The 27,278-nt window shown below is 33.3% G+C and overlaps 1 protein-coding gene and 1 non-coding gene across 2 annotated transcripts in view; both read right to left on the bottom strand.

Annotated features, from left to right (window-relative positions):
* Nucleotides 1–24,295, bottom strand: part of LOC146139065 (uncharacterized) — a 36,250-nt gene extending 11,955 nt beyond the window's left edge. The window contains exons 1-26 of the mRNA XM_083391611.1: nucleotides 23,345–24,295; nucleotides 22,776–22,934; nucleotides 21,037–21,170; nucleotides 20,354–20,442; nucleotides 19,753–19,794; nucleotides 18,860–19,011; nucleotides 17,691–17,746; nucleotides 17,164–17,300; nucleotides 15,915–16,126; nucleotides 14,212–14,345; nucleotides 13,580–13,668; nucleotides 12,294–12,437; nucleotides 10,628–10,779; nucleotides 9,968–10,023; nucleotides 9,343–9,439; nucleotides 8,353–8,511; nucleotides 7,508–7,641; nucleotides 7,011–7,099; nucleotides 6,350–6,400; nucleotides 5,653–5,804; nucleotides 4,747–4,802; nucleotides 3,964–4,060; nucleotides 3,294–3,452; nucleotides 2,588–2,721; nucleotides 1,220–1,308; nucleotides 595–720 (exon numbers count right to left, since the gene is read on the bottom strand). Of these exons, the coding sequence (XP_083247737.1) occupies nucleotides 595–720; nucleotides 1,220–1,308; nucleotides 2,588–2,721; nucleotides 3,294–3,452; nucleotides 3,964–4,060; nucleotides 4,747–4,802; nucleotides 5,653–5,804; nucleotides 6,350–6,400; nucleotides 7,011–7,099; nucleotides 7,508–7,641; nucleotides 8,353–8,511; nucleotides 9,343–9,439; nucleotides 9,968–10,023; nucleotides 10,628–10,779; nucleotides 12,294–12,437; nucleotides 13,580–13,668; nucleotides 14,212–14,345; nucleotides 15,915–16,126; nucleotides 17,164–17,300; nucleotides 17,691–17,746; nucleotides 18,860–19,011; nucleotides 19,753–19,794; nucleotides 20,354–20,442; nucleotides 21,037–21,170; nucleotides 22,776–22,934; nucleotides 23,345–23,389 (2,944 nt within the window). The 5' untranslated portion in view covers nucleotides 23,390–24,295. The remainder of the gene's footprint in view (nucleotides 1–594; nucleotides 721–1,219; nucleotides 1,309–2,587; nucleotides 2,722–3,293; nucleotides 3,453–3,963; nucleotides 4,061–4,746; nucleotides 4,803–5,652; nucleotides 5,805–6,349; nucleotides 6,401–7,010; nucleotides 7,100–7,507; nucleotides 7,642–8,352; nucleotides 8,512–9,342; nucleotides 9,440–9,967; nucleotides 10,024–10,627; nucleotides 10,780–12,293; nucleotides 12,438–13,579; nucleotides 13,669–14,211; nucleotides 14,346–15,914; nucleotides 16,127–17,163; nucleotides 17,301–17,690; nucleotides 17,747–18,859; nucleotides 19,012–19,752; nucleotides 19,795–20,353; nucleotides 20,443–21,036; nucleotides 21,171–22,775; nucleotides 22,935–23,344) is intronic.
* Nucleotides 11,782–11,856, bottom strand: Trnaq-uug (transfer RNA glutamine (anticodon UUG)). The gene has a single exon. It is a non-coding gene; the product is annotated as a tRNA-Gln (tRNA).
* Nucleotides 24,296–27,278: the final 2,983 nt, after the last annotated feature.

Raw genomic sequence — 27,278 nt, forward strand, 5'->3', positions numbered from 1 at the left:
TGCACTTAAGTTAAGTCATTGAGACAAATCATTACAACACTGACAGTTAGAATCGAGGTATACTTTCGTACAGACTTGGACAACTAGGAAATTCTGGCTTGAAAATAAATGTCAAAACCGAAAAGATTTAGTAAATCGACATCATTTTAATAAAGAAGTTTCGATACGTATCATTTGTTAATGTGCCTAAAATATATCGAACCGTCTTTATTAAAATGTTATCGATTTACTTTTTTGGCTTTGGTATTCATTTTCAAGCAACATTACAAATCCGTGCACCTTAAATAATTAACTCTAGTATGTGGATAATTCAAGCTCTAAACGAATTTATGAATGGCTTATGTACTCTTATGATAGTTCTGGTCTATTTCGGGTTTTCCAAAAATTCTACTTATATTGCCACGATAATATTTGCCACTTTTTATTGAAAAATAAATTGCAAATTTAATTCTACTCTAATTTTGAAAACTGAAATGCTCGAATGATAGTTGTAATCTAATCTTAAAATCTAAAATAAATCTTTTTGTCCAAGTCTGCTTAAGTTTTTGAGGAACACAAAGATCACAGGGATTGCTCATATGTTCATTGGTTTACCGTCGAATGGTGTAGAAGGCGTGGTAAAAGCGTTCGTTGTGAATGGGTCGTGGGTGGGGAAACTTGTTGAGGGGTAAGTTGATGGGTCGGGGGTAGTGGGTTGCATCAGGGGCGGCAAGATAATACCTGGATACAATTGATTTCAATGGTTAAATAACACGATGAGAGGTAATACAGTCGCACAGTAGTTTAAAGTCCTACTACCATACATTATTGTACAGTAGAATACAGTCGTACTATCGTACGGTAGTGTACAGTAGCATACAGTAGTACGGTCGTAGGGTAGTTTACAGTAGCATACAGTCGTACTGTCGTACGGTAGTGTACAGTAGCATACAGTCGTACTGTCGTACGGTAGTGTACAGTAGCATACAGTCGTACAGTATTGTACAGTATCATACTGTCGTTCAGTCGTAGGGTAGTTTACAGTAGCATACAGTCATACTGTCGTACAGTAGTGTGCCGTAACATACAGTCGTACAGTATTGTACAGTAGCATACTGTCGTACGGCAGTGTATAATCACACAGTAGTATACAGTCGTACTGTCGTACAGTAGCGTATAATCACACAATAGCCGTACAGTTATAGTTATACAGATAATTAGGTAAAATATGATTTCTTACTGAAATCTTTTGCAGCTCCACTGATTGCTTGTCCAATTGTTGTCAGAACGTTTCTTATCTCTGTGACGCTTGTAATGTTTTCAGAAGACCTGAAACATTTACACATAATAAATTCAGTGAAATAGTATTTTGATATCATGGTTGAAATGTTAAGCTAACAATATAAAGCGTTAAGAAAATGTTAAGCTTTTTTCTGACCACAGTCAATAGAACTAATACAAAAATGTAAAAATAAAAATAAAACAGAATAAAATACAGGTTTAGACGTTTGTTTAACGAAATATTGAATCAATTTGTATTAAGAAAACTTATAATTATGCCTAGAGTAGGCAAATCATATTCCTCTAAACCAGTGGTTCTTAATGTTTCTTGACTGGTGGCAGCCTTCTGTCTGCTTTCAACTATTTGTAATCCTTGCTCACGTTTCAAAAAAATGTCACGAAACGTCATAAAGGAGGTTTGTAAGGTCATAATGAAAACAACAAATTTGAGTTTAACTGATGCATCATTAAAATATTGTATGCTTCATGACAGGTTTGCGTAGTCGGAGCTGAACTCAGGAATCGACGGAGTTGGTTTGTTTTGTTGGATTTGGACTCGGGAAACCACCTAAAACTACCTGACACCCGAGTCGAAAGTGCGCATGCGCAGTACCAAATTTTGCAACTGATATGGCCACCAACTGTAAATTGTAAAGGAGGAATAGAATAATGTAAAATATTTTTTCATGTGTTGTGAGTGGATAACATATATGACAACCACATGAGTTGATTATCGAACACCTACCTTACTATCGCTACGTAAATGGGTGAAATATCGCATGGTGGAATATTTTCCAACAACATAAAGCGGGTGGCTGAATTATATACCCACCCCTATTAGTGGATTATTGAATATCCACCCTAATTTAGTTTCGTAGATGGGTACGGCAGACATAGGAAAAATGGCTGTGATCGAAAAAATTGTTTCGAAAGTCTGAGCTGGACTCAGGACGAAATCGCACATTTGACCGCAGTTGGGGTTTGTTTTTTGGGGGGTGGACTCAGAACTCGGCAGTCGGGTTATTTTTATCCGACTCGGCAGCCCCGGTTTGTGTTCTCTGTGAGTGTTGGGGTATATCATTTGATGCACAACAAACAGCTTTTATGTTTAACTGAAAATTTGTTAATCATTTTTTTTTGTGTGCTGATAACTTAAAGTAAAACTTTGATCGGATTTAAAAATTTTTTGCTTGAAATTTTTTTTTTAATCACTTTAAAGCTAATTATAAAGCGCAGATGCTTTTTTGAAAAATGTTGCTTTCAACAAACGTCTAATCCTGCATTTTACTCGGGTTTGGAAACAAACAAATCTTTCTAATGATCTTACTTTGAAAGTAGAGTGTATCCGAAGATGACATTCTCCACAGCAGATCCGCTGTTGGTCACCGAAGCTCTGTTGAGAAATTTCTGTGTAGAATAACTTCCAGGTTCAAGATCAAGATCAACAGATGAAGATCTCCACTGAAAGTAAAACGTTTTAATTTTCAGCAAACAACGAAGCAGCACAATCTGCTTTAATCCGTTTAACAACATGGAATATTTGTTTTTATTACTTTTTTTTTTATAAAATGTGTGACCTACAACATTCCATGGAGGTTTCCGCAAAACTCTGAAAGCTTTCAGAAGGTTTTGGATCATAATGGTTGGAGGTTGTAGTATGACGTAGTGAGAAAATTAAAGTTCGTTGTGTTATATATCTTCCTTTTTCTCGTAAACAATTTACTTCCGAAAGGTTGCGTCGTCATTTTTTTATAGTTGAGTTAATGCTCGTTATTGAGCTAGGTTTACCTATTTTAGTAGTTTAAATTTTTATGATAAGTACTTGGAAAATTCAAAAATGACGTCACATATTGACTTTACAGTAAATGACTTCTTGAACACACACTAATATTTTAAGTAGGCATTTAGACACCCTAAAACTAGTTCACGTTCCCCCAAGAAGCCCTGCCCTAACTGGAAAGTCATTTCAAATGACTTTTTTACAACTCTGGTTTTCCGCGCAAGGTTTAAAAAATATTTGAGGTAAAACTTACGTCAGGTTTGCTGACGACAAAGTAAACTTCGGCAATTGTCGGGTCATTTGTCTGGTAAGCTTGGTAAACTTCGTACTTCACTTGGAAACCTACACCAATAATCGTTCCAGAAGTATGCTCAATAAATCCACTTCCGTCCGCACCAAGGTCTGAGATCACCTAAAAAAATAAAAGACGCATTAACAGTAGAAAGGGCGTTATGGTAAAATAATAAAGTTTTAAAACATAGTTTTGATTAATAAATGATCTATTTAAGCCCTTTTTTTACCAGACCAGTCCAGCCTATCCCTGAATTCTTAGTTGCATATTATTTGTTAAAGAAATGTGTTTATTCGATGTGCCCCCGTGTTAATACCTATTTAAGTATTTTTAGTCAGGGCAATAAAATTCAATTAAAGCAAATACAATTTTATAATTGATGCAATGCCTGGCAGCAAAAGTATAGTCCAAGTACAGAGGCGTTTTACTTATTGGTTAATATGCAACTAAAAACGTAGTTAAAATACACTTAAGGATAGGCTGGACTGACCTGGTAAAAAAGGACATGGCCAGTTAAAATAGATAATTTTTTAACCGATATTATGTATAAAGTTATTTGTGCACTAAAATCAATTAGTTTAAAAGACTAAAGCATTTTTAATATATTAAGCGGTAATTAGATATTTTTTACCTCGATTGTGTATTTTGAGTGAGTGTTGCCAGAACCGATCCACATGAGCGATATAAATGGATGGATGGCGAGCGAGGAAAAAGTGAAATCAGGAAATCTGTAACACACACAAGTTTTACTAGAAAGAAAAAATGGGGCGTTTAATATATTTGCGAACCCACCCATAAGTGATTGTACATTAAGTTTTGAATTAACAAAAAACATTTTTGGGTTAGGGTTATCGTTTAGGATTAGCGAGTTCTAGTTGGGTGTAAGTAAATGTAATTTCCCAGTTTTACAGAATTTTTAAGATTTATTCCCTGTGCATTAAAATCCACTTTGTTAGCCGGGTACGCATACATCTGCTAAAAAACATTGTTTTAGGTAATTTTTAGCCACATACACGTAATAATGATTCTATGTCTTAAAGTACTTTGTTCAAACCACTTATCATATAACACATACACGCATTTGTGACTATACATTCATTCCAAGTACTACATTAGCCGTAAACCCATACACCCATTTGCGTTTGGGCGTAGATTTAAACGTACATATTTATCAGTGATATACAATACAATGTTTAGAAACTTGGTTAACCGAGTAAATAGTCTTTTTCAAAATTAAACGAGGGACGTTCCATATATAGGAGATCAGAAAATTTAAGTATAAAGATTTTTTCGTAAAATACTGCTCGATTGGAATTGCCGTCGGCTATTGATAAGAAAGGTAAGGAAAATTCTAAAGCTGTTGTCACAAGAAGAAATAGATCACACAAGAAAACACCAGGTTGTAAAAACTTACACGTAGGTTTGGTTGTATTCTGCTGATTGATTGTAGAAACCTCGCGAAAAGTAAACCTAAGAAAAAAGCAAGTTAGTAAAGTCGAGACCAAACAAAGATATTATCATTTAATATAAATAAAGAAGTAGCATAATGGCTGCAGGTTGTATTAGATTTATTCGAAACGTTAAAAATGCCACCTACTTATGTATGGGCTTTGATAGTTTTGCTTCGTCTGACTACAACCTACAGCCGTTATGGTCCAAAATAAATACAGATGTTTTGGAATTAAAGACTTATTTGTTCGACAAATATATTGAATGTGCCAACGTTTTAAAACCTATTTAGCATTTTAGGTCAAATTCAATTAAAACAAATGCAATTTTATAATTGATACATTGCCTGGCAGCAACAGTTTATTCATACAGAGGTGTTTTTATGACGCTATCGAGCTTTCAGCATTGCGCGATTTTTCTTTATTTTCTAATAATGGCAGAGCTACTTTTGAAAAACGGAATAAAGTGATTTAAAACCTCAATGTAAGGGTGACGAGTTTCTCTATAAGCTCAAAAAACAACACATTTAAAAACAATCTACTGTAATTTACAGCAAACGGTATAAAATAACTGCAAATATGTGGAAAAAGCAGCTCAACCTGTAGTTAGTAGAACCTAACTTTTGTTTTTAAATAACATAAAATTTAAGAGAGATTTTACTCGCAACATTTATTATAAATTACTTTTTTACTCGCAACATTTAATAAAAATTAAAATAATATTTTTAATAAATTTACAAAATTACAATTTTTAATAAATTTACAAAGCAATGTTTATAATAAATTTACAAAACACCGATTTTTAAAAAAATTGTAGAAATAGTAAATCCACAAAATAATAATATTTAGTAAATTTGTAAAATAATTCTCACTTTGTTTCCACCATCATACATGTCTCTGCCCCCATCGCTTATCTGGAAGCTGTCTCCGTCGTAAGCATAACTGAAGAAGTCGGCAATCCAGGAACGAACTGATGACGATGCTCGCCAAATTCCAACCAAAGAACGACGGGCTTCTTGGAATTCTGTGGAAAAATTGCGCAAAAGTATGAAAGTTGTTTCTCGACTTGCTCGCCTCTGAGCGTAGCTCAGTTGGTGGAGCGACGGTGTTGGTGGAGCGACGTAGCTCAGTTGGTGGAGCGACGGTGCCGGTATAACCAGAGGTCGTGAGTTCGAACCTTACCACAGACCAGTTGTTTTTCTAGCCTCCCCTGCTTGCATCACTGAGTCCGATATGGCTTTCTTTGTACTGCTGATACGTAAGCTGTAATCGTTGGCCAAAAAGCAGCTTCAGCAGGACTAGCTTACATTTGTTAAACAAATATGTGAGTATTAAGTGCAAGTAGGGGACATCACAGTAAGTAATGTCTGATTAATAAGAACAGGCGCAAGGTCGCCAAGAAGTCTTTTAATGTTTTGGAGTTAAACTGCACATTCGAAAGTGTATGAAAAGCCCTAAGTTTTCCAAAATTCTTTAAATATTCTCCGAATTGATTTGATTTGGAGCTTTAGAAATTAGCTCAGAAAGTACAATGATAACAAGAATTGATAAAATTTCACAACTAGTTACCTGCGTTTGGTGGCTGTGTTGTAGATGCCGTAAGAGGTGGTAAAATAATGCCTGAAGATAAATTTATCACGTTAAGTTGCAGCACGTAGGGGTCGTAGGTATTAATCAATTTGAAAGCAAATTCAAATTTAACTTAAATAAAACCAGGTTAAAAAATCGAGAAGAATAATGCGGAACATCATTCAAATAAAAAATAATTTTCGGAAAGCCTAAAAAAATTAAATTATTTTAGTTTTCATAAACAGGCAATCGATTTTTGTTTGAAAGATGACAAATAACATTGAAACAAAAAAAATGATTTCTGAAAAAAAATTAACTTCAATCATTCCAAGCGAAAATTTCTTTTGTAAGGTTGCATTTCTACCAATTTGGTATTTAATCCCAGAGAAAAAAATATTAAATTTGGTACAAAAAAAAAAAAATTGAGATTTGTTTAAAAGTTAAAAAAAAGCAAATCGTTTAATTTTGCATTAATTACTGATCTTATAATTGATAAGTATACAATTAACTTTAACAGTCAACTCGGAGTCCAAACTGGTTAAGTTTCGAGAAGAACAAATTCAATTGAATTTCCAAATTTAAGAATAATCTTAAATTAGGTATCAGGAAAATGTTAATGTTTTCGGTAAATGCTGATCTAGTTCTAAATATCGAAACCTACTTGAATCATCTGCCGCTTGCACAATAGCGGTTCCCATCGTGTAAAGAACATTTCTGATCTCTGTTTCGTTCGTAATACCATCAGGGCTCCTGAAACATTTGGATGCACAAGTCAAGAAACTTTTTTCAAATTTCACAAACTTTGACATGATATTTGATAAACAATGGAAAAAACTTTAGTGTTTATTAAAAATGGCACAAACTTTTAATAAATATATGTTAAAATTGTTCTTTTTGGTGTTTTGTTTTGCTAATAAGTGCTCCAAGACCTCATTACTTCGAGTAAAAACTTTTTTTATGGCCGTATTTTTTAGTTGACGCAACGCCTGGCAGCAAAAGTCAATAAATTTCCAGTGAACTTACTTCGATTTTGTAATAAATATGTGTTTAAAACTGCTCCAAGTGAACACTTTACTTCGAATAAAATCGGTGTTTAAAAACAATTGTTATAATTGACGCAACTGGCAGCAAAAGTCAACTACTTTCTGGTGAACTTACTTCGATAGTAGAGTATACCCGAAGAAAACGTTCTCCACATTAGACCCGTTGTTGGTCACAGTAACTTTATTAATTACTCGGTTTCGGTCAAAACTTTCAACTTCGAGATTAATTACTGCTGAAGAAGAACCCCACTGAAAGTAAAAATCGTTGTAAAAATAGAAAAATAGAAAAAAGGACAAAAAGTAAGTGCTTATTTGTATTTTTATAACTGTTCCTTATTACTGCGTGTCATTTTTTTGCGGATTGTGCTAGGTTTTAATAAAGTACTTATTTTGCTTATTTGCGTTTTTTGCGTATGCACACTTTAGTTAAATTGGTTTTGTTGCTAACTACAATTCTGCAATAAATAAAAAATAGATAACTCGCTACAAATGACTTAACACTTAAATTATGTAAAGAAATAAACATGCAATGTTATAGACAAAGTCAAGGAAACAGATCTGCGGACTCGGGACTCGACGGTGCCGGTTTGTTTTGCTGGAGTCGGGCTTAAGTATGACCACGTAAAACTATCCGAGTCCGACGTGCGCATGCGCAAATCCATATTCGAAAGTATTAAGGCCGCAAACTGTTAATTGTAAAGTTAGAATGGCATATCGAGGAATATTTTCCAACCGTGTACTGTGGGCGAATGAGTTAAAAGACACACCTATAAGTGGATTGCTAAATGCCCGCCTTATTTTAGTTATGTAAATTAGAGAAATATTAGACTGAGTCAAAGCCGGACGTGGGACTCGACGAAATGGTAGATTCGGCCGGAGTCGGACTCTAGTTGTTTTTAACCGACTCGGTTTTCTCAGGTAGAATATCGCAAAAATAAATTTGTTCCAGCCCTTTCTTACCAACGAGCTTTGAATAAGAAAGAATACTTCGACCACAGTTGGATCAGAAGCGCCATGAACTTGAAAGACTCGGTACTTCAACTGGAAATTGGCGCCGTACACAGTTCCAAAAAATTGATCAATGACTCCGCTCCCGTCTGCACCAATGTTGGAATTCAACTGAAAAAAAGATAAAGAACAAATACTATTGTAAATTACTGTATTTGTCAATATAAATAGGGTATTCAGGTTGCACTATATAAAGACAAATTATATTGAATTCTGGACAAGCTTTCGCACAACCGTGCTTCATCAGGTCAAAGTATAAATTTAATTAAAAAAGTTTTACAAAGTAGAAATGTAATTAGGTCAAGGTTTGATTTTACTTTGAACTAATAAAGCATAAAGCACGGTTGTTCGAAAGCTTGTCGAGAATTTAACAGAATTAGTCTTTGTATAGTGCCGAAATAAGACCTAAACACGTCCGTATATAACAAACTTTTCTGAAATTTCGAAGATATCAGTAAACTAATAGCAAACTTTTGGTGGTACGTAACTCCACTTTTAATAAGAACATGGCAGGTTAGCAACGTAATAACATTTCACGTTTCAATTTCATTATTTGCTGATATTATTACAAGTATTGACGTGCTATCGGAACCGACGGCTGTATTTTTATGCGAAAATGTCGGTTATCGATATCGTCATTATCGGATATCCCTGGTACAAGCAACGAATAAAAAATCATAGGTAAGAAGAGTATAAATAGTTGGAAGAGTTAATAATTATGTAACTGAAGCCTAGAGTCGAAAAAAATCAGTTATTAGAAATCTTTTAGATTTTATCTGATGTGTTTACGAGTATAACAATCTGTTGTCATCTATCAAGTATTTTTGGTTTGATTATTAAATTTAATGCTTTTAAAAACAATTTTCTTTTCAATCTAAAATTGTGACTCAAAAAAATTAAATCAGTAATTAGAAATTAACCCCAATGTTTTTACGAGTTTACCTGAATTGCGTATTTTGGGAAAGTTGCACCCGAGTCAATCCACATGAGGGCGGTAAAGGGGTGAATGGCGAGCGAAGAAAAAGTAAAATCGGGATATCTGCGAAAAAAACAAGTTTAAAAACTAAAATAACTCCCCGATGTTGTCGCATTTAACATAAAACGCCCATTAAAGTAGGAAATACTAAATTGCTTACAGATGAAGATTAAACTAAGTACAAAACTTAGTAAACCGAAAATCAGTTTGTTTATATGTTACAGAAAGATAAATATATTTCGCTACTAAAAGCATTATCAGTATCTAAAAACATAACACAACATAAGTCAAGAATAAGCTAATAAAAACCTAAACCAACTGTTCTAGGCAAGTGGTGCACTACGCAAGCCGCAACTGCTGCAACTAAATGATGATGCAATCAGTAAAGTGACGTAAACTGATAAGACAAACAAAAGCGCGCCAAAAAAGAATACTTTGATTACTTACAGATAATCAGTATATCAAAGCCATTCAAAATCAGGTATCATTTTAAACGTTTCGAATAAATCCTTATTCAATTTCAACGTCTTGATGTTTTGATATTCTTATTACGTCCTACTACAACCTCCAACCATCATGCTCAAAACTTACGTATAAGTTTCGTTGTATTCTGCTGATTGGTTGAGCATTCCTCGTGAAAAAAATACCTGAAGAAAATTTAATAAAATTAAATTTGACGTAAAAAATAAATTTTGCCACGGTAAATAACTTTTATTTGTTGTGTAAGGTATTACTAAGTAATGTAAATAGAAATATATATTTTAAGTTCTATATGGGTTGCTTTTCCCTAATAATTGCAACACCTTTAGGTGAGAAAAATTAAACACAAATTATAACAAAAATATGCCATTAAGAAAAGGTAGACAAATTGAAACGGACGTAAAACAAAATAACACCTCAATATGAGCATAAAAAGCTAATAATAGTAAAACTACTAATATGCCGATGACTGTTAGCATTTCAAGCTTCTAAAAGGCTTAATGTGTTTTTTATTCTTTAAATGAAAAAACCTTTCGAATATCGATTTCAAAAAAATATTAAAAGGCAAATCAATGACACAACACACTAAGTTGCTATACATTTCTACATATTACATAAATGTAGAAATTTGAAGTAAGAAAAAAATTAAAATACAATTAAATTTTGGTAGTAAATGTTTAAATTTATAAAATAATAATTTATAATAAATTTACAAAACAATAATTTTTAACAAATTTGCAAAATAAAAATTTTAATAAAATTTAAACTCACATTATTTCCACCATCATACATGTCGTTACCCCCATCGTCAATTTCAAAGCTGTCTCCGTCGTAATTGTATTTGTAAAAGTTGTTGATTTGAGATAGTATAAGTGCTGAGGTTCTTTTGACACCAACCAAACCACGACGGGATTGCTTGAACTCTGGTAAAGAAGACGCACAGAGTTAGTTTATGTAGATAAATATATTGGTGGCTTAACGTTTCAAACCCGGCGTGCTTCTGTAAAAGACGCGGTGTTCCAAATGCTTCTAAACGAACAAACGTTAGTTTAAGTGGCAGTTTAAATCCCGGAGTGCCGCTATAAAAAATGTCTTGTGCCAAATGCTTTTTGTTAACTTTAATTCCCCTTAATTGTATTTTATGTGTCATTTACTTTTATTTCATGCTTGACTGATTCTTATGCTTGACTAATTTTATATGCATGAGTGACTTTATATGCATGAGTGATTTTGTACATGTAGCATTGTGCCAGCATGCTTGCCATTTATGTTAGTGCTGTCCTAATGTTATTTAGTTGGTGCTGTAGTTGTGTTATGTTAGCCTTTGTTGTATGTTCCTACTTATATTTCTTTTAGCTTATCATTAACTATATGTATTCATTCGAATTAAGGATGCTTCATGTTAATAATAATAAGTTGCTTGTTGTTAAATTGTATAACTCTGTGCACTTGTGTGCAACAAGATTCTTCTCCCCATTGGTGGTTGCTTGAAGATAAGTTTACACTTTTAAACCTACAAAATAATATATATCTGGAAGTCACGCACAAGTAGTTCGCCTGTGGTTCGATTCCATAATAATCTCGGCAAATACATACAAATAATTGTTCAACAACTGTGATCTAGCCCTGTTGAAGCTGACTCAGCAATAAAAAGTGTTTAGTTATTACAGTTTAAAAGCTATTGAATAAGATAGATTAAGATTTTTTTTTGTATTTAAATTGAAAACTATTTTTAAAACAATTTTTGGGTCCTAATGCTGGTGTTCTAGTTTTCAAATATGTTGAGCAACATTGAGAAGAGCTTTTGGTATTGAAGCTTGAAAAGGTTTGATCTAACCCAATTAAGTCAGTACACCGAAAAGCCATCGCAGACTCGCCGAATCTGTCGATCTATGATGCAAGCAGAGCAAGCCAGAAAAACAACTGGCCTGCAGTGAGGTTCGAACTCACGACCTCCGGTCAAGCCGGGAATGTCGCTCTACCAACTGAGCTATGCAGGCTCAGAGAGGAGCGAGTCGAGAAACAACCATGCGCCAATGCTTGCACATTTTGTTAGTACAAGCAACTTCACACTGGGGGATCATCAGTCCGTATCAATCAATGAAAGACACACACAAACATATGTGTTTAATAACATCTGTGATCTAGCCCCTCGGAAGTTGCTTTACTATTGATACGGAAGCCGTAATCGTTGGTCATAAAGCAACTTCCGAGGGGCTAGATCACAGATGCTATTAAACACATATGTTTGTGTGTGTCTTTCACTGCGCTAAAAATTGCAATTTGAGCACCACTCTTCTAAGAGAAGACAACGTCAAATAAATGAAGCTGCAAAATATTAAAAAAATATATATCGGTAATATAAGATATTTATATACAAAATATATAAGCTATAAAAGCTGAAATATAAAAGAAGCTATATTTTTTCTGCATTTACCTTCAGCTGTTGAAGGCGTCGTCGTTGCAGTGTTCGTTGTGAATGGGTCGTGGGTGGGGTAAGTTGTTGAGTCGGGATAAGTTGTTGTTGGGTAAGTTGTTGGGTTTGGGGTCGTGAATTGCATGAGGGGCGGCAAGATGATACCTGGATACAAATGGTGTCAATGGTTAGTCTGTCGAACAACTTCTATTGTTGCCCAAAATAACACAGCCTTTTAACAACACGGTTTAATTTCTTTACTAAATAAAGCCTTACAATCACAAAATAAAGCCTTACAATCATACACTCCTACCGCCAGAAAATTCTTTGCCTCAAAAAAAGTTGAGTATCTATTGAAGGTTTCTTAAAAAGTGAAACATTTAAATTGTCTATGGTTCTGTTTGCAATAATGAAAGAACGCTTTAGTTCGACCGATACAATTAAATACAATCATACACATCCTGTGGTTTAGAGTCTCATAGTCAAATAGTCTTTACAGTTAATTTACAGTCCATTTGTTAAGTTATACACCAAGATTACAGCTTCATGGACCCCCTTAAAGTTAGTCCACATACCCCAAGGGATCCATAGGCCCAATTTTCACAAACCGTGTATTAGGAGAAAAGTTGTTTTTGTGATTGGAAGCCTCTTTGATTTTATTTGTTGTTTTTTTCACTGATTTGTAAGTAAAAACTCCCGTAAACCGCAAACCTTGCTGAAAGGTTAAAGTAGCGATAATACAAATCGGTAACCTACGTTGGTTCCGATTACAGCAGAACACTCTAGCAAGACTAGCAATTCAGGTAAGACACTACTAATAGAATTAAAAAGATGTATATATTATATTTGGCCAGCATCGACAGTATTTTATTTATTCGAATGAAGATGTACTGACGATGCCTTTGCTGATGAAATATATACAATATATTTTAAGATCTTTTAATAGAGTCTTACATGAATTGCTAGCTTTGTGAGAGTATTCTGTCGTTACTATCAAGTAATTAAGGTCGAGATTTATCTTTCAAGGGTCAAGATGACATATTCAGCGGTACATATGCCTCAATTTGAAACTATCGCACATTACTAATAATAACAATAAAACTCAAGTTTAAAAACCCAATAAAACCAGGATGATGGAATATTTAAAAGAATAAACTGGCATCGTGGTCTTATAAATGTCTATTTGAGTTAATATGTGCGTCAGCGGAGCAGTGATCGACAAGCAGAAACCTGCTGCCAATAAGTACAATAAAGATACGCCTTTTAATATACATTTCCTACTAAAATGTGAAACATTATCGACTTACTGAAATTTCTTGCCGAATTACTGATTGCTTCTCCGATCTTCTCAAGAACGTTTATTATCTCCGAGTCGTTTGTGATCTGCTCAGAAATCCTGAAACAATTTCATAATTCTTTCAAATATCAACAAATTCAAGTAAATCGCACAAAATTGCGTTAGTTGAATATTGTGTCGAAGCTTCTTGTAACGCAAACACTTTTCGACTGTAAATCTTGACATTTAACAATACTATATTTTTGTTATTTATTAATATATGGCTGCTAGATAGATGTCCAATGCTACTGAACTGTTCTAAACGAAACCAATTTTTTGCTAATAACATTTTATGGTAAAAATGTGAATCTAAAAATTGCCACTTCAAATGTATAGTTGACCACTGAATAACATTAAATAAGAAATACAAGACTTTCGTTCGACAAATAATTATATAGGTAAATATTTTCACTAGTAAAATTGCACATTTAAAAAAAGCTCCAAATTTTTTTCGGTTGTCTAACATCACAAATAATCCTTATAAATGCCAAATGTTATTTTTTATTTCAAAAAAAAAACAAAGGTATCTCATAAACTAAAAAAAAATCTTTTTTTAATTCCAAAAAGATATATTTCATAAAACAATGTTTCTAATGAACTTACTTTGAAAGTAGAGTGTATCCAAAGATAACATTCTCCACAGGAGATCCGTTGTTTCTCACCGAAGCTCTGTTGAGAAATCTCGCGGTTGTAAAGCTTCTACGCTCAAGTTCAAGAATAACAGACGACGATCCCCACTGAAAGTAAAACGTTTTTGAGCATAAATGTTGAAGGTTGTAAGCAGAAAGCATTTTGCAAACGTTTCAAATAAATCTCAAGATAATGGCTGGAGGTTGTAGTTAGATGTAGAATAACTAATAGAGCCCATACAGAAGTAAGCAGCATTTTGAACGTTTCGAATAAAGAATAAAAGATAATGAGTGGAGGCTGTAGTTGGACGTTCGCAAAACCCTAACAATTTTACAAATAATAATTGTATTTGTTCCAAACAGCAGTTTTTGTGAAAGTTTCGTAAAAACTATGAAGTTTTATATGAAATATCAACCAGATTAGTTAAAAATTGCTAAATTTTTGTTGGAACTTTAAAAATCAGAAAAAAGATTGAGCGCTTGGTAAAAACAAAACTGAACTCTAAGCGTTTCAGGTTTTCTTTTCTTAATAATGATCGAATTGTAATATGATGTAAGTATGTTTTTTTATAGGAGAGCTTCTTCTTTCCTTGGGACGCCTTGAAGAAGCAGAAGAAATATTCGCTAGTTTAATTTATCGTAATCCAGAAAATCATAAGTAAGTATTATAGTTTAGCAAATAAAGCAGTTTAAATCCTTATGTATATAATATATATAATATATATATATTGTTTGTTATATTGTTTGGAACACCATAAACATGTTAGAAAGCTATCTGGTTAAATATTGTATATTTTTGAACATTCTAAAAATCTTAGATTAATAAAATACAGATTGGTTTCATATTTTTTTAAGTTGTTCTGCTTTTCAGGCATACCTATTAACCCAGATGCACAATATTTCAACTGGAAACGTAAAAAAATATTACACCACAGGTTTTCTGACGACAGAAGACTTTACAACGGCTGGAAAAATGCAAAACTGCTGTAAATTTGGGTACACTATGCACGGATCTGTAATGTAGCCTCATAATAAATTGAAAGCCAAAAAGGTCGAATAGATCAACATCGTCTTGATTACGACGTTTGGACACGAGCTTGTATCATCTTCAGTTAATGTGTCTGCGTTAGCTCAGTGAAATGCTGTAAATCAGTGGTTCTAAACCTTTTTTTCACTGCGTACCACCTCGAGCTTCTATGATCTTGTTGCGTACCAACAAAAAGTCGTAAAACTCAACTTTACTTAAAATGTAAATAGGATTATTAAAAGGAGTGGATTAGCTAATTAGTTAGCCCGGAAATTTCAAAACAAATGCGGCCCACTAATCTAAAAAAAGTTTCCCTTTTTTAACTTTGCAAGATACTGGTCAAGTTTTGTGATTCTTTGTTGTTTTGCTATGATGTCATAAAATAAACTTGCATAGATGTTCCGAAAAAAATAGTTCCTATCGTTAAAGAAGCAAAAAATATTTAACTATACAATCATTACGATGAATGTATAGTTACAATAAAAAAACTACAATAAAAAAAAAATGCTTAACCTTTTGGTAAAGCTGTAATTTTACTTAAAAACATACTGCGTATAGCGTACCACCCCAAATGACTCCGCGTACCACAGATTGAGAACCACTGCTGTAAATTAATCTTCAAAATATAAAACTCCAGGCAAGTATCCCACCTGAGGTTTGCTGACGACGAAGTAGACTTCCACAACTGTTGGGTCGCTCGCTCCGTAAGCTTGGACAACTTCGTACGCTACTTGGAAGCCAACGCCATTAATCGTTCCAGAAGTTAGCGCAATACTTCCGCTTCCATCAGCCCCGAGGTTAGAGTTCACCTGAAACAAAATGATGCCAAAGTTATAGTTTAAATATTGAAGAATTACCCGCCCTTAACTATACAAAATTTTAATGAAACAATTTGAAATTTTATTGATCTTTGGAACACAATACACGATTTTTTTAGTAATTTCAATAAAAATATAAAAGCCATAATATTTGATAAAATCGACATTTCGCAATTTACAGACGTTTCAGCAATAGCTCATGCCACCATCATCATTATCTTCACTTGACATCTGCACTGATGATGGCATGAGTTATTGCTGAAACGTCTGTAAATTGCGAAATGTCGATTTTATAGAATAGTATGGCTTTGATTAGCATTTTGCGACGCTTCAAACAACTCCTGATTCATTTTCAACGTTGAAAATGAATAAAGAGACATCCAAAACGTTCAAAATGACACTGAACTATGTACAGGCTTTGAAATGAAAATACTTTAAGCTCAAAGGCGACCTATGGAGCATAGTTACGGAAACTCGTCAAAATTTCATTAAAATGAACCTGTTCGCGTACTGATACAAGTTACAATTTAAAAAACTTAAAAAAAAACTTTTAAAATCATTAATACAAATTGAAAAAACAACAATTTAAAACAAAACTGGGCTAACGCAGACGGTAAGGCCAGAAATCCTTTCAAAAGGCATGATGTTAAGTTTGGAAATTTACCAACATAGAAGTGACGTCATTGTTTATTATTACTTTTGAAAAGTATGACTTCATAATTGCGAATTATATAATTGCGAAAATTTTAATTGCGAAAATTTTTAACATGAAAGCTGTGATATTATTAGTTTAGTATTTCGTTGTAAAATTGTGACGTCAAAATAATAAATTAACAGTAAAGACGTGACGTCATAGTTTAATAATTCATTTAGGAAACACGGCGTCATAATTGGGCATTGAAGTTTGACGCCACAGTAAATAATTAACGGCAAAAACGTGAAAAAGCTCTTCGGTTATAAATACTTGTCGAAATATTGGTTTATATTAAATTAGATGAAACAGGAATTGTATTTTCAAACAGGTTATAGATTCTATTCGCCTCAGTCAAACTTCATATATCGAAATAAATTAGATACAAACGATTTAAGTATTTCCAATATATTAAGCAGCAATATTTTACCTCGATTGAGTATTCTGTGTAGGTGTGTCCAGAATTGATCCAAAAAAGTGCTACAAATGGATGAATAGCGAGAGAGGAAAACGTGAAATCGGGAAATCTGAAACACACAAAAGTTTTACTGGAAAGAAAAAATGAGGCATTTAATACATTAAAAAAACTTTTTGTGGTTTGTTGCCATGCTGAAATATCGATTTTTTGTACCAAATTGCTCGCTAAACATCATGCCTGGACTTATATGATTGGCTAAAAAGACTAAATAACTAATATTAAAAAGATTAAAGGCCAATCACTCCACATCCCGTAGTTAGACGTAAGAACATCAAAAGCCCATACAGAAGTAGGTATGTCTTTCTGTAAAAGTTTCAAATAAATCTAAAGATAATGGCTGGAGGTTGTAGTTAGACGTAGAATGAATATCAAAACCTATATAGAAGTGTGTATGAGCTTGAATATTCTCACTACGTTTCAGCTATATTCAAACACTTACAAGTAGGTTTCGTTGTATTCCGCTGATTGATTGTGACTTCCTCGCGAAAAATAAACCTAAACAAATGTCAAGTTTAACATGTAATTTATAACTACAAATTGTAATTATAAAGTTTTGTTACTCATTTATTATCAATGTCATCAAGAAAGAACACAAATAAAGTGTTTTCTCTATTAACAAAGTCTTAGTATTTTAAACTAAGATGTTTAGTTTTAATCAGCACTTGACAAGTATTTATAACGCTGTAAGGGATGACGTCACAGAGTTACGTCATAACGTGACGTCATAGAAAATTCAATTATAAAACCACCTGTTGTTGTTTAGGGCAAAACATATTAGAGCGAAAAAATGGGTTTAAATAGTTTAAATTTGAAAAAAGTTTTAATTGAAAAGATACTTCGCATTTGGCACGTGAAAGAGACTCGCATATTGCTGGAAACAACGGCATTTATAATTTATTCCAACTAAGATTCAAGCAAAACCACAAAGGTTGTCTATTTGAATAAGTATATTAGCAGAACTGACGATGCTTTTTGCGTAATTATAGTATTCTGCTTTTGTTGAATAAAGTTGTTTTTGGATCTCTTTTACAACCTTTGTGGTTTTGCTTGAATCTTACGATATGGAGAAGAGATCAACGGAAAGAAAAAAATGGAAAGAAGTTGGGTTGTTTATTTGCTTTAAACTCGCGTATTTCTTCACCCACTGTTGGTGAGTGTAGCTCCTGACAGCAACACACAGATGTTCGCGTTTATACAAATCAAAAATTGGACACAAATATAGTTTGATTGGAAGCCATGACCTAAAAAATATAATCTTTTTCTCTGTTTGTTCAACATCTTTTCGTATTTTAGACTGGTGATTCTCAACTTTTATGGCTTACGACATGCACCCTTAAAAATAATAAATAGAGGGGCTGGAATCAACTTAAAACATGCAGGAAAATGTCATTTCATATAAAATGGTTTCTAATCGCAAATAGAAACCATATTATATGAAATGACACAAATAGTCGCATCAAGAAGCTTACCAATTGAATAAAAATCAGATTCTTAAAAATGTCAAGTATCTATCGGCACCTTTGAGCATTAGAAATAGCACACAAGGGCGCCGCGGCACCCCGGTTGACAACTACTGTTCTAAACCCTTAGATTTCCACACATACTTACATTGTTTCCACCATCGTACATATCTTCGCCACCGTCGGAAATATCAAAGCTTCCTCTGTCGTACTCGTACTGGTAGAAGTCGGCAACCTGCGCGCGGATCATTGCCGCAGTTTTGTTGATTCCGAACAAAGAACGACGGGCTTCCTGGAATTCTGTGGAAAATAACAAACAAATGAAAGTTTCAAGTAAAATAAATGCAGGTAAACAAGTGGCCAACTGCGATTTTCTTTTTACAGCTAATGTTCATACACAAGTGTGTACAACTGTGATATGGGCCTGCATAACCCCAATCGTCCAACAATAACTGCACAAATATCATTATACACCGGGAGCCTTCAGAGTGTCCAACTGAATCAGTCAGTCAAGGATTTCGTGCAAGCAATGACGGGCAACAAATGAAAGTTTCAAGTAAAACACATTTTGATAATTGCGTATTGACAACGTCTTAATCAAGAGATGTCGATCGTATAGTTATTTACATTTATTTTTCTATACGATAATAAAGTTGATAAAGTTTGATAATAAAATAGATGGAAAGCCAAAATGGTCGAGTAGATCGACATCATATTTAAGACGTTTCAATGCGAAATCCTTCATTTTGATGATGATACAAATGCATACCGAAACGTAATCAAGATGCTGTCGATCTACTCGACCTTTTTGACTTTGCAATTGATTATTAAGCTACATTGTGGATCCGCGCATAGTGTTCCCAGGTTAATAAAGTTAGACAAAAAAATTTATATCCGACCTGCAACCAGGGCTTAGAATTATCCGGGCCTTTTTTAGAAAATAAATTATCCGGGCCTTTTTGGAAAAGTTCGGTGCCCACTGTTTTATAGCTTCGTTAATACCAGATAAAAGATTTTTCATGCAACAATTGTTAACCTCACCGTATATAGGCACTGCAGTGGTGAAAGGCGGTAAAACGATGCCTGAACAAAAAAATCAAAAGGTTATGATCGGTTAATTCAGAAAAAATAATAACAAGAAATAATAGGTTTTCATAAATTAACCTGGTATATGTATCAACAAGAGAATCGTGCCCTCCAACACAACACATATTGCCGACGAGAAAAATTTTAAAAGTTTAATAGCTTGAAATGAAGCGAACCACTTAGAACAAAAAACAGTCAGCAAGGTGTTAAATTGTAAAACATGCATTTCTTCAAGTAAATCGCATGATAAGTTTATCCGTACAAATAAATAGTTTTATACATTTAAAAATAGAATTAGCTCCACCAGGCAACATATCAATAGATATAAATCGCTCTTCTGGCGTAAACGAAGTATAAAGCGACGTTTCGGCAGCAGATACCAGCTGACCTCATCAGGGTTAATAATGGGACTAACTAGATGTTACACATTGATTATTGACCCTGATGAGGTCAGCTGGTATCTGCTGCCGAAACGTCGCTTTATACTTCGTTTACATCAGAAGAGCGATTCCTATCTATTAGTTTTATAGATTGTTTTATTGTTTAATAAACCTACCTGAATCGTTTTCCGAATGTACAATGGCGTTTCCCATGATTAAAAGAGCATTTCTGATCTCTGTGTCAGTCATAAACACATCAGGATCCCTGGAAAAGAATTAAACCTGGTAATTATATTAATTGTAAAGTATAATAATTTTAATACGAAATATACAGAAAAAAAATATCACATTACAATGAGCTACTTTAAGTTAAAACCAAAAAGTATTTTTTGTAAAAATATTTTAATAAAAATAATAAATGCTAACAAATAGAGGCAGTAAGATTAAAATAAGTAAAAAAAGTGTTTTCATTTTATTTGTTGAACAGATTTCCTTTAAAAACGATCAAATTTTTGGACAAAAATTACGGCGATTAGATCTGAAACCAAATGAAATCATTACTGTGCCCTACAATTAGCAAAATGAATGGAATTGAATTGTTTAAGGGTAAATTGTTTTATAATTTTTTTTATAAATTCGCCTTTAAATGTAAAATCGCTGCATTGGGTCGTATATCGTGGCTAAATTTTCTTCATTAACTGGATATTTGATGGGCACGGGGCACGTAGCGACACTACCACTTGGTATCGTGTATCGGACGAGGGTATCGTGTATCGGACGAGGGTATCGTGTATTAATTTTACAGGTCAAAAATTATTTTATTTTAGATCAAAATATAATCGCCCTACTGATAACTTACTTTGAAAGCAGAGTGTACCCGAAGAAAACATTCCTCACCGAAGATCCGTTGTTGGACACAACAGCTCTGTTGTTCACGTGGTTGCGACTTACACTTTCAACATTAAGGACGATCCAAGCGGTAGACGAACCCCACTGAAAGCAAAAATAAGGGTTAGTTTCAACAAACTCAACTTGGAAATCTCAAATCTTAAAATGTCCGATCCCGGCTTTACTCTGTTTTTTAACCTTTAGTTTTATTGTTAATATACGCGTCAGTGAAACAGTGATCGACAAGCAGAAACCTGCTGCTAATCGTTTTAGTTTCCATAAAGATCCGCCCTTTTATATTGTTAGTTTTAAAAAACCAACGAAGTGACATTTCACCACTTAAAAGGTCTGAACCTGTATTTCATTTTCTCTTGGGTTTTTTAACCTTTAGTTTTATTGTTAATATACGCGTCAGTGAAACAACAGTGATCGACAAACAGAAACCTGCTTTTTAGTTTCCATAAAGATCCGCCCTTTTATATTGTTAGTTTCAACCATAACTGGGGAACATTTTACAATTGTGATGCATGTTCAACTGTTTGTGCATGTGATTATAGCGTTTTGTCTTATTTAACCATTATAGCGTTTTTCGCTTGATGGTTAAAAAAAGTTTTAAATAGTTCAACTCGATCTCGTTTTATTTACTGGACCGGCTGGACCAATCCAGTCGGTAACTAATCAACTCATATCAACTCATACCTAAATATCTAACTTATGACAGCTAGACGCGATGACGGTTAGGTCTTTTTGCTGTTCTTGGGCTATTTTTTTTTAATGTTTGCAAAGATGCATAAAAATAAATTGAATCTTGAATCAGTCGCTTTTGTGTTTTATCTTCAACCTGGAGAGCTGTAGAACTAGGTTCAGCTTGACTTTTCTAGCGCTATAGTTGTGAGACGTGTTGTGGTGCACAGTACGCTGTAGTCATTAAAACCGCAGTTATACTAATTTTTAGAATGTTAAAATCAATCGCAAAGGTAATGCACATTAGGCAGGAAAGTCTAAAGAACATTTGCTTCCATTTGAAGTGATTGTCGTCATTTACGTGTTAGGGCGAGGATATATCTTCATATTTTACAATATACCCTTTGAAATGCGTTAACAGCTTGTTCAGTTTGATTTAAATGAGTCAGATAGTAGATGGTGGTCGGTTCTTCCACTGTTGAAATAATACAGCTGTTCGGAAAATATAAGTCGATGTGTAACTTAAAAACCTTAAATAACCTGGATACAAAAATATATTGCTTTTCAAGTTTTTTTTAGAGTTTAAACATGTAATTTACAAAACAAAGAAGTTATTTTAGTATAAGGCAGTAATAAAACTTAAAACACTCGTATGTGTATACAGTTTTTAATTTTTTTTTTTTTATGTCAGAATGAAATATTTGAAGGTTAGGGCTTTTTTTACTGTTTTTAATTTCAGTAAAAAGTAGACAAGTTTAGACATAAATCAATACAGAAAGACTCAAGCCAATCAAAAGTGTGCTCTGTTTGTTTCAAGTTTGTTTTGAGTTAAGCAGGCTAAACTAAGTGCTAACGTTTCGACCACCTATTCAGGCAATCTTCTTAGGGGAATATAATTGCGCCAAAACGTTGGTACTTTACTAAAAAAAATCCGGAAGAACAATTTTACAACTGTAACAATGCCTGGCAGCAACAGTATATTCTTCAAAATTATATCTGAAAGGGGTTTTATAAACGCTTTCTCACCAAATGGCTTCGGATTAGGAAGAATACTTCGACCACGGATGGATCATTTGCGCCGTAAACTTGGAAGACTTTATATTTCAGCTCAAAGTTTCTGCCGTACAATGTACCTGAAGAAATATCATGGGATCCGCTGCCGTCTGCTCCCAGGTTGGAAAGTAACTGAAAAAACAGAAAGATTTTAAAAATTATTCTAAAAAAAACTAAAAGATTTCAAAAATTATTCTAAAAAAAACTAAAAGATTTCAAAAATGATTCTTAAGAAAACTAAAAGATTTTAAAATAAACTGAAAACACAAAAAGATTTAAAAAAAATCAACTGAAAAAACCATAAAGATTTTGAAAATTACCTAAAAAAAATTAGGATTTTGAAAATTATTCTGAAAAAACAGAAAGATTTTAAAAACTAACTAAAAAAAACAGAAATATTGTGAAACTTCACTAAAAAAACAGAACGATTTTGAAAGTTAACTAAAAAACAGAAATACAGCAACAAATACGTTATTGTTGTTCAATTTCAGGTGTTTTTATTTCAAAATTAGAAATTAACCTCAAGGTTCCTGCGAGTTTACCTGAATTGTGTAATCTAGGTAAATATCGTTTGAGTCGATCCACATGAGGGCAGTAAAGGGGTGAACGGCGAGCGAAGAAAAAGTGAAATCGGGATATCTGTGAAAAAAATTACTTTAAAAACTAAAATAAGTGATAGGGGCAAATAGGTTTTAGATATGTTTAAAAAGTAAAATTATGATAATGTAGTTAAGACGAGAAGCATTTTACTCTACCACAAAACCATAAATCACACTTGTTAGACACATTTTATTTTTATAACTGAAAAAAGTGTTTTAAGAATATTTTGTTTGGTTCCCTGAGAATGCATGGCTTGAGTGGTCCGCATAATCTCTTATTTTTTAGACTGATATAATATAATTACTCTGGAGAATATTTCCTTCTTGAACTTTAATTTTAATTAATCTTTTGACAGCTTGTGTACAACAAGTTATAGTTAGTATGCATAACCAACTTAATTAATGTTATTTTTATGACGCATTTTTTTCTTTATTTTTCTCTATTTTATACATTAAAGGAATCCGCCATTATTTCAAGAAAAGGAGGTCCTCATATGAAAACATTTTGAAGCGCTGTTTTAGGAAGTTGTTGTATCTTAAAATTAAAGACTTAGGTAATTGCCTGCAAGGTGAAAAACCACTAGTCTAGTGTCAGAGTTTTTAAATGCTAATCAAGTAGAATATTCTAAATAACTTACGTATAAGTTTCGTTGTACTCTGCCGATTGGTTCAGCATCCCTCGTAAAAAATATACCTTAAAAAATGTCATAAAATCGTTAAGATATAGGTCAGGGCCGGCTGAACCTAACGGCCCGCGGGCCAAATCCGGTACGCCAAGGAACATAATCCGCCCCGTAACCTTCTTTACCAAACAGGTATAAGAGGCTTTTTTATACTTTTTGGCGTTTTTTTATATTTTTTTGGCTATCATAACTAGGTTTTTTTAGCCCAAAGGGGTATTGTCTACCCTGGGTTTAAACTATCAACAATCGGAGTTTAGCAATCTCATTGCCGGTGTATCTGAAAGCATAATTGACAGTTAAAGTTTTTTACGCGTTTTTTTGAGGTTGGTTTTGGTACGCAACTAGGAAAAGGTTGCCCACCCCTGTTTTATATTATTGAAAAATAAACCAAACTCAATTTCTATCTAAAAATATTTTCTACCCAATCATATTTTTTTTCCTAAATGATTGTCTTTTTATGGCATTATGGAGTAAATGACAAAAGTTTGCCAACTTTAACATTAGTTAAAACAACTCACATGTTACACAAGTACAAAGTTTTTTTAGTAAATCTGGAAAATATTTTACGAATGACATAGAATTACTAAAAAAAGTTTTTAATTGTATAATTGTTCTTTAAGCAATTTTTTTTATTAAATGTACCCCTGATAAAGATTTATTGTATAGGTTTAATTAAAACGTCGGTACATTTAATAAAAAAAATTCGGAAGGACAATTTTACTATTGATACAATGACTGGCACAAAAAAATATATACATATATTATTAGACAACATTGAAATAGATATAAAGTTTTATTTATAAATGTGAATAAAACTTTACGACTGATATAAAATTAATCAAAAATATGTTAATAAAAATTATATTTTAGTTTACTTTTATTTACATTATATTTAGATACCATTGGAAGCAGTAAACTTACCTTGTTTCCATTATCATACATATCTCCACGCCCATCGCTTATATAAAAGCTGGTTCCGTCATATCTGTATTGATAAAAGTCGTTGATTTGTGACCGAATAAGTGCTGAAGTTTTGTTGACAGCAACCAACGCTCGACGGGTTTTAGTAGAATCTGGTGAACAACAAACAAAAGTTAGCTTAGAGTGTGGAAGTCAACAACGTGTTTCAAAAAATCGCCAAAAAAACTACTGACGCCGAGGTCTCCGACGGGTTTAGGTATTATTCCGATCAAGGTGTGTTTGCCACTATTAAATGTTAGTCGTACTTAGGTCTTATTCTGAACTGGGTTTAATTCCGAACTGGGTCTTTTTATTCTAATAAATTAGTTTTGCATAGTTTTTTTCTAACTAACGTAAATAAAAATGAACCCCTTTGCAAACTAACCCATTCGCACTCGGGAAATTTTCGGCCAATATTGTTTTTGCGTGCGAAACAAGTTAAGAAAAATATAGAACGTGCAACGTGTATACTAAATCCCAAACCAAAGTGAAATCGTTTATGTTGCACTTCTGTTTTTTTGTTTGGATTTTGTTTGGTTAAGGTATGGAATATTGCCGGTTCTGACTCACATTGTTTGCCTTAAGGCCAATGTATTTCTTGAGCAAAACAAACAAAATAAACACAAAAAATAGGCCTAAATAATATTGATAAATGGTATTATATCAAGAAATGTGTGTTTTTTCATCCAACGCCTCGTGTCTCCTTATAAATCAATCTTTTGTCTATTTAACAAAATTAAGACACTTTTTTCGCGCTTCGTGCGATTTCTTTGTAGGGGTGAGTAATCAATGGAGTGACAGGCTATTCATTTCGTTTCATAAGTGTGTAAGGTGTGGCTCTTAGCGGTTAACCGAGTAACAAATGCGGCTCTTGGTATCTGATTGGTTCGCCACCCCTGTCCTAGCTATTCCTACTTCGGTTTCATTTCAACCTTGTCAATCTAAGCAAGATCTTAAGCCTGGAACCGTTTAAGTTTTACCTAATAATGGTAAATCAGTGGTGGGTTGCGGCCAACTGGAGACGGTGGTCGGTTCGGGAGAGGTGAATGAAGGATCGGTTGTTGCTGGTTTTGTTTGGTTCAGAGGTGGTAAGATAATGCCTGGAACAAAAACTCATAAGTTAAGGTTGTGCACATAAAAGGCTTACCAAAAATCTTGTGTATATAACAATATAATGGGCGCCGCAGACTTCAGAAGGGGTTTGACTTGACTTGAGTGTTTTGTCAAAATACATTTGTGGGTGAGACAAATGTCTGTTCCAAGGTTAACTGATCATAATCTTAATTTCAAAAAACTGATCAAATTCTTAATTTCGTATAATTTTCAATGGGATACTTCTTGGGGATTCTTCAAAGTCTTTCGAAAACAATTGACAATTAAAATACCTTTACGTATAATTCCTAATCTAAAATAGGTGGCATTTAAACTAAAAAATCATTGTTCTACTGCAATACTTCACTGTTTTAAAATGATATTTATTTAAAAAAAATAAGAAATTCAATGTGAATAGTTGCCGACTTTTATTAGGAAATATTTTGTAAAGTTTACTTGATGCAACAAATATTCCCCTAATGTTATAAACTGTGCCTAATCTAAAAACAGGGTAATTAAAAAAAATAACAAATGCTAGAATTATCTTCAAAAAAATTAACTTCACGTCATTTCCCGTGACGTCATCACAAATAGAATGTGACGTCATAAAGACGGTATGACGTACTTGTGTTAAACGCTGATCTCATAATAGCATTTGCCATTGTTGTCAGGACACCACGTACTTCAGTGATGGGCATGGGAGCACTTGGAAATCTAAAACATAAGAATCGAGTTTAAAATTACTGACGTATATAGTTTATAGCTGAAGCCTGATTGAATGTGGTTAGACAATAGTATTTTAGCCAAAGGTTACAATTTCGTGCTTATTTCTAAGACTTGTGCTAATTTTTTTAATTTTTAACTTACTTTGAAAGGGTGGTGTTAAGACTTTTTATAAAAACAGCTATCATTTCAATAAAAAATCATTTTCTAATTTTATGTTGTATTCTCTGTTTTATAAACCGTCTTAACATCATCTTATGCGAAAGCAAGTATCTTTCTATTACATTTTATTGTTTGCAGTAGATTCCTAATATTTAAAAGTGTTTCAGCTTACTTTGAATATTGATTTATATATAATTTGTTGCAAAAAACACTTTTTTTGTTTTGTTAAAAATACGAAAAATCATTTTCATTTTTTT

Source organism: Ascidiella aspersa, chromosome 6, assembly GCF_963924565.1.
Source record: "Ascidiella aspersa chromosome 6, kaAscAspe10.2, whole genome shotgun sequence".
Taxonomy (NCBI): domain Eukaryota; kingdom Metazoa; phylum Chordata; class Ascidiacea; order Phlebobranchia; family Ascidiidae; genus Ascidiella; species Ascidiella aspersa.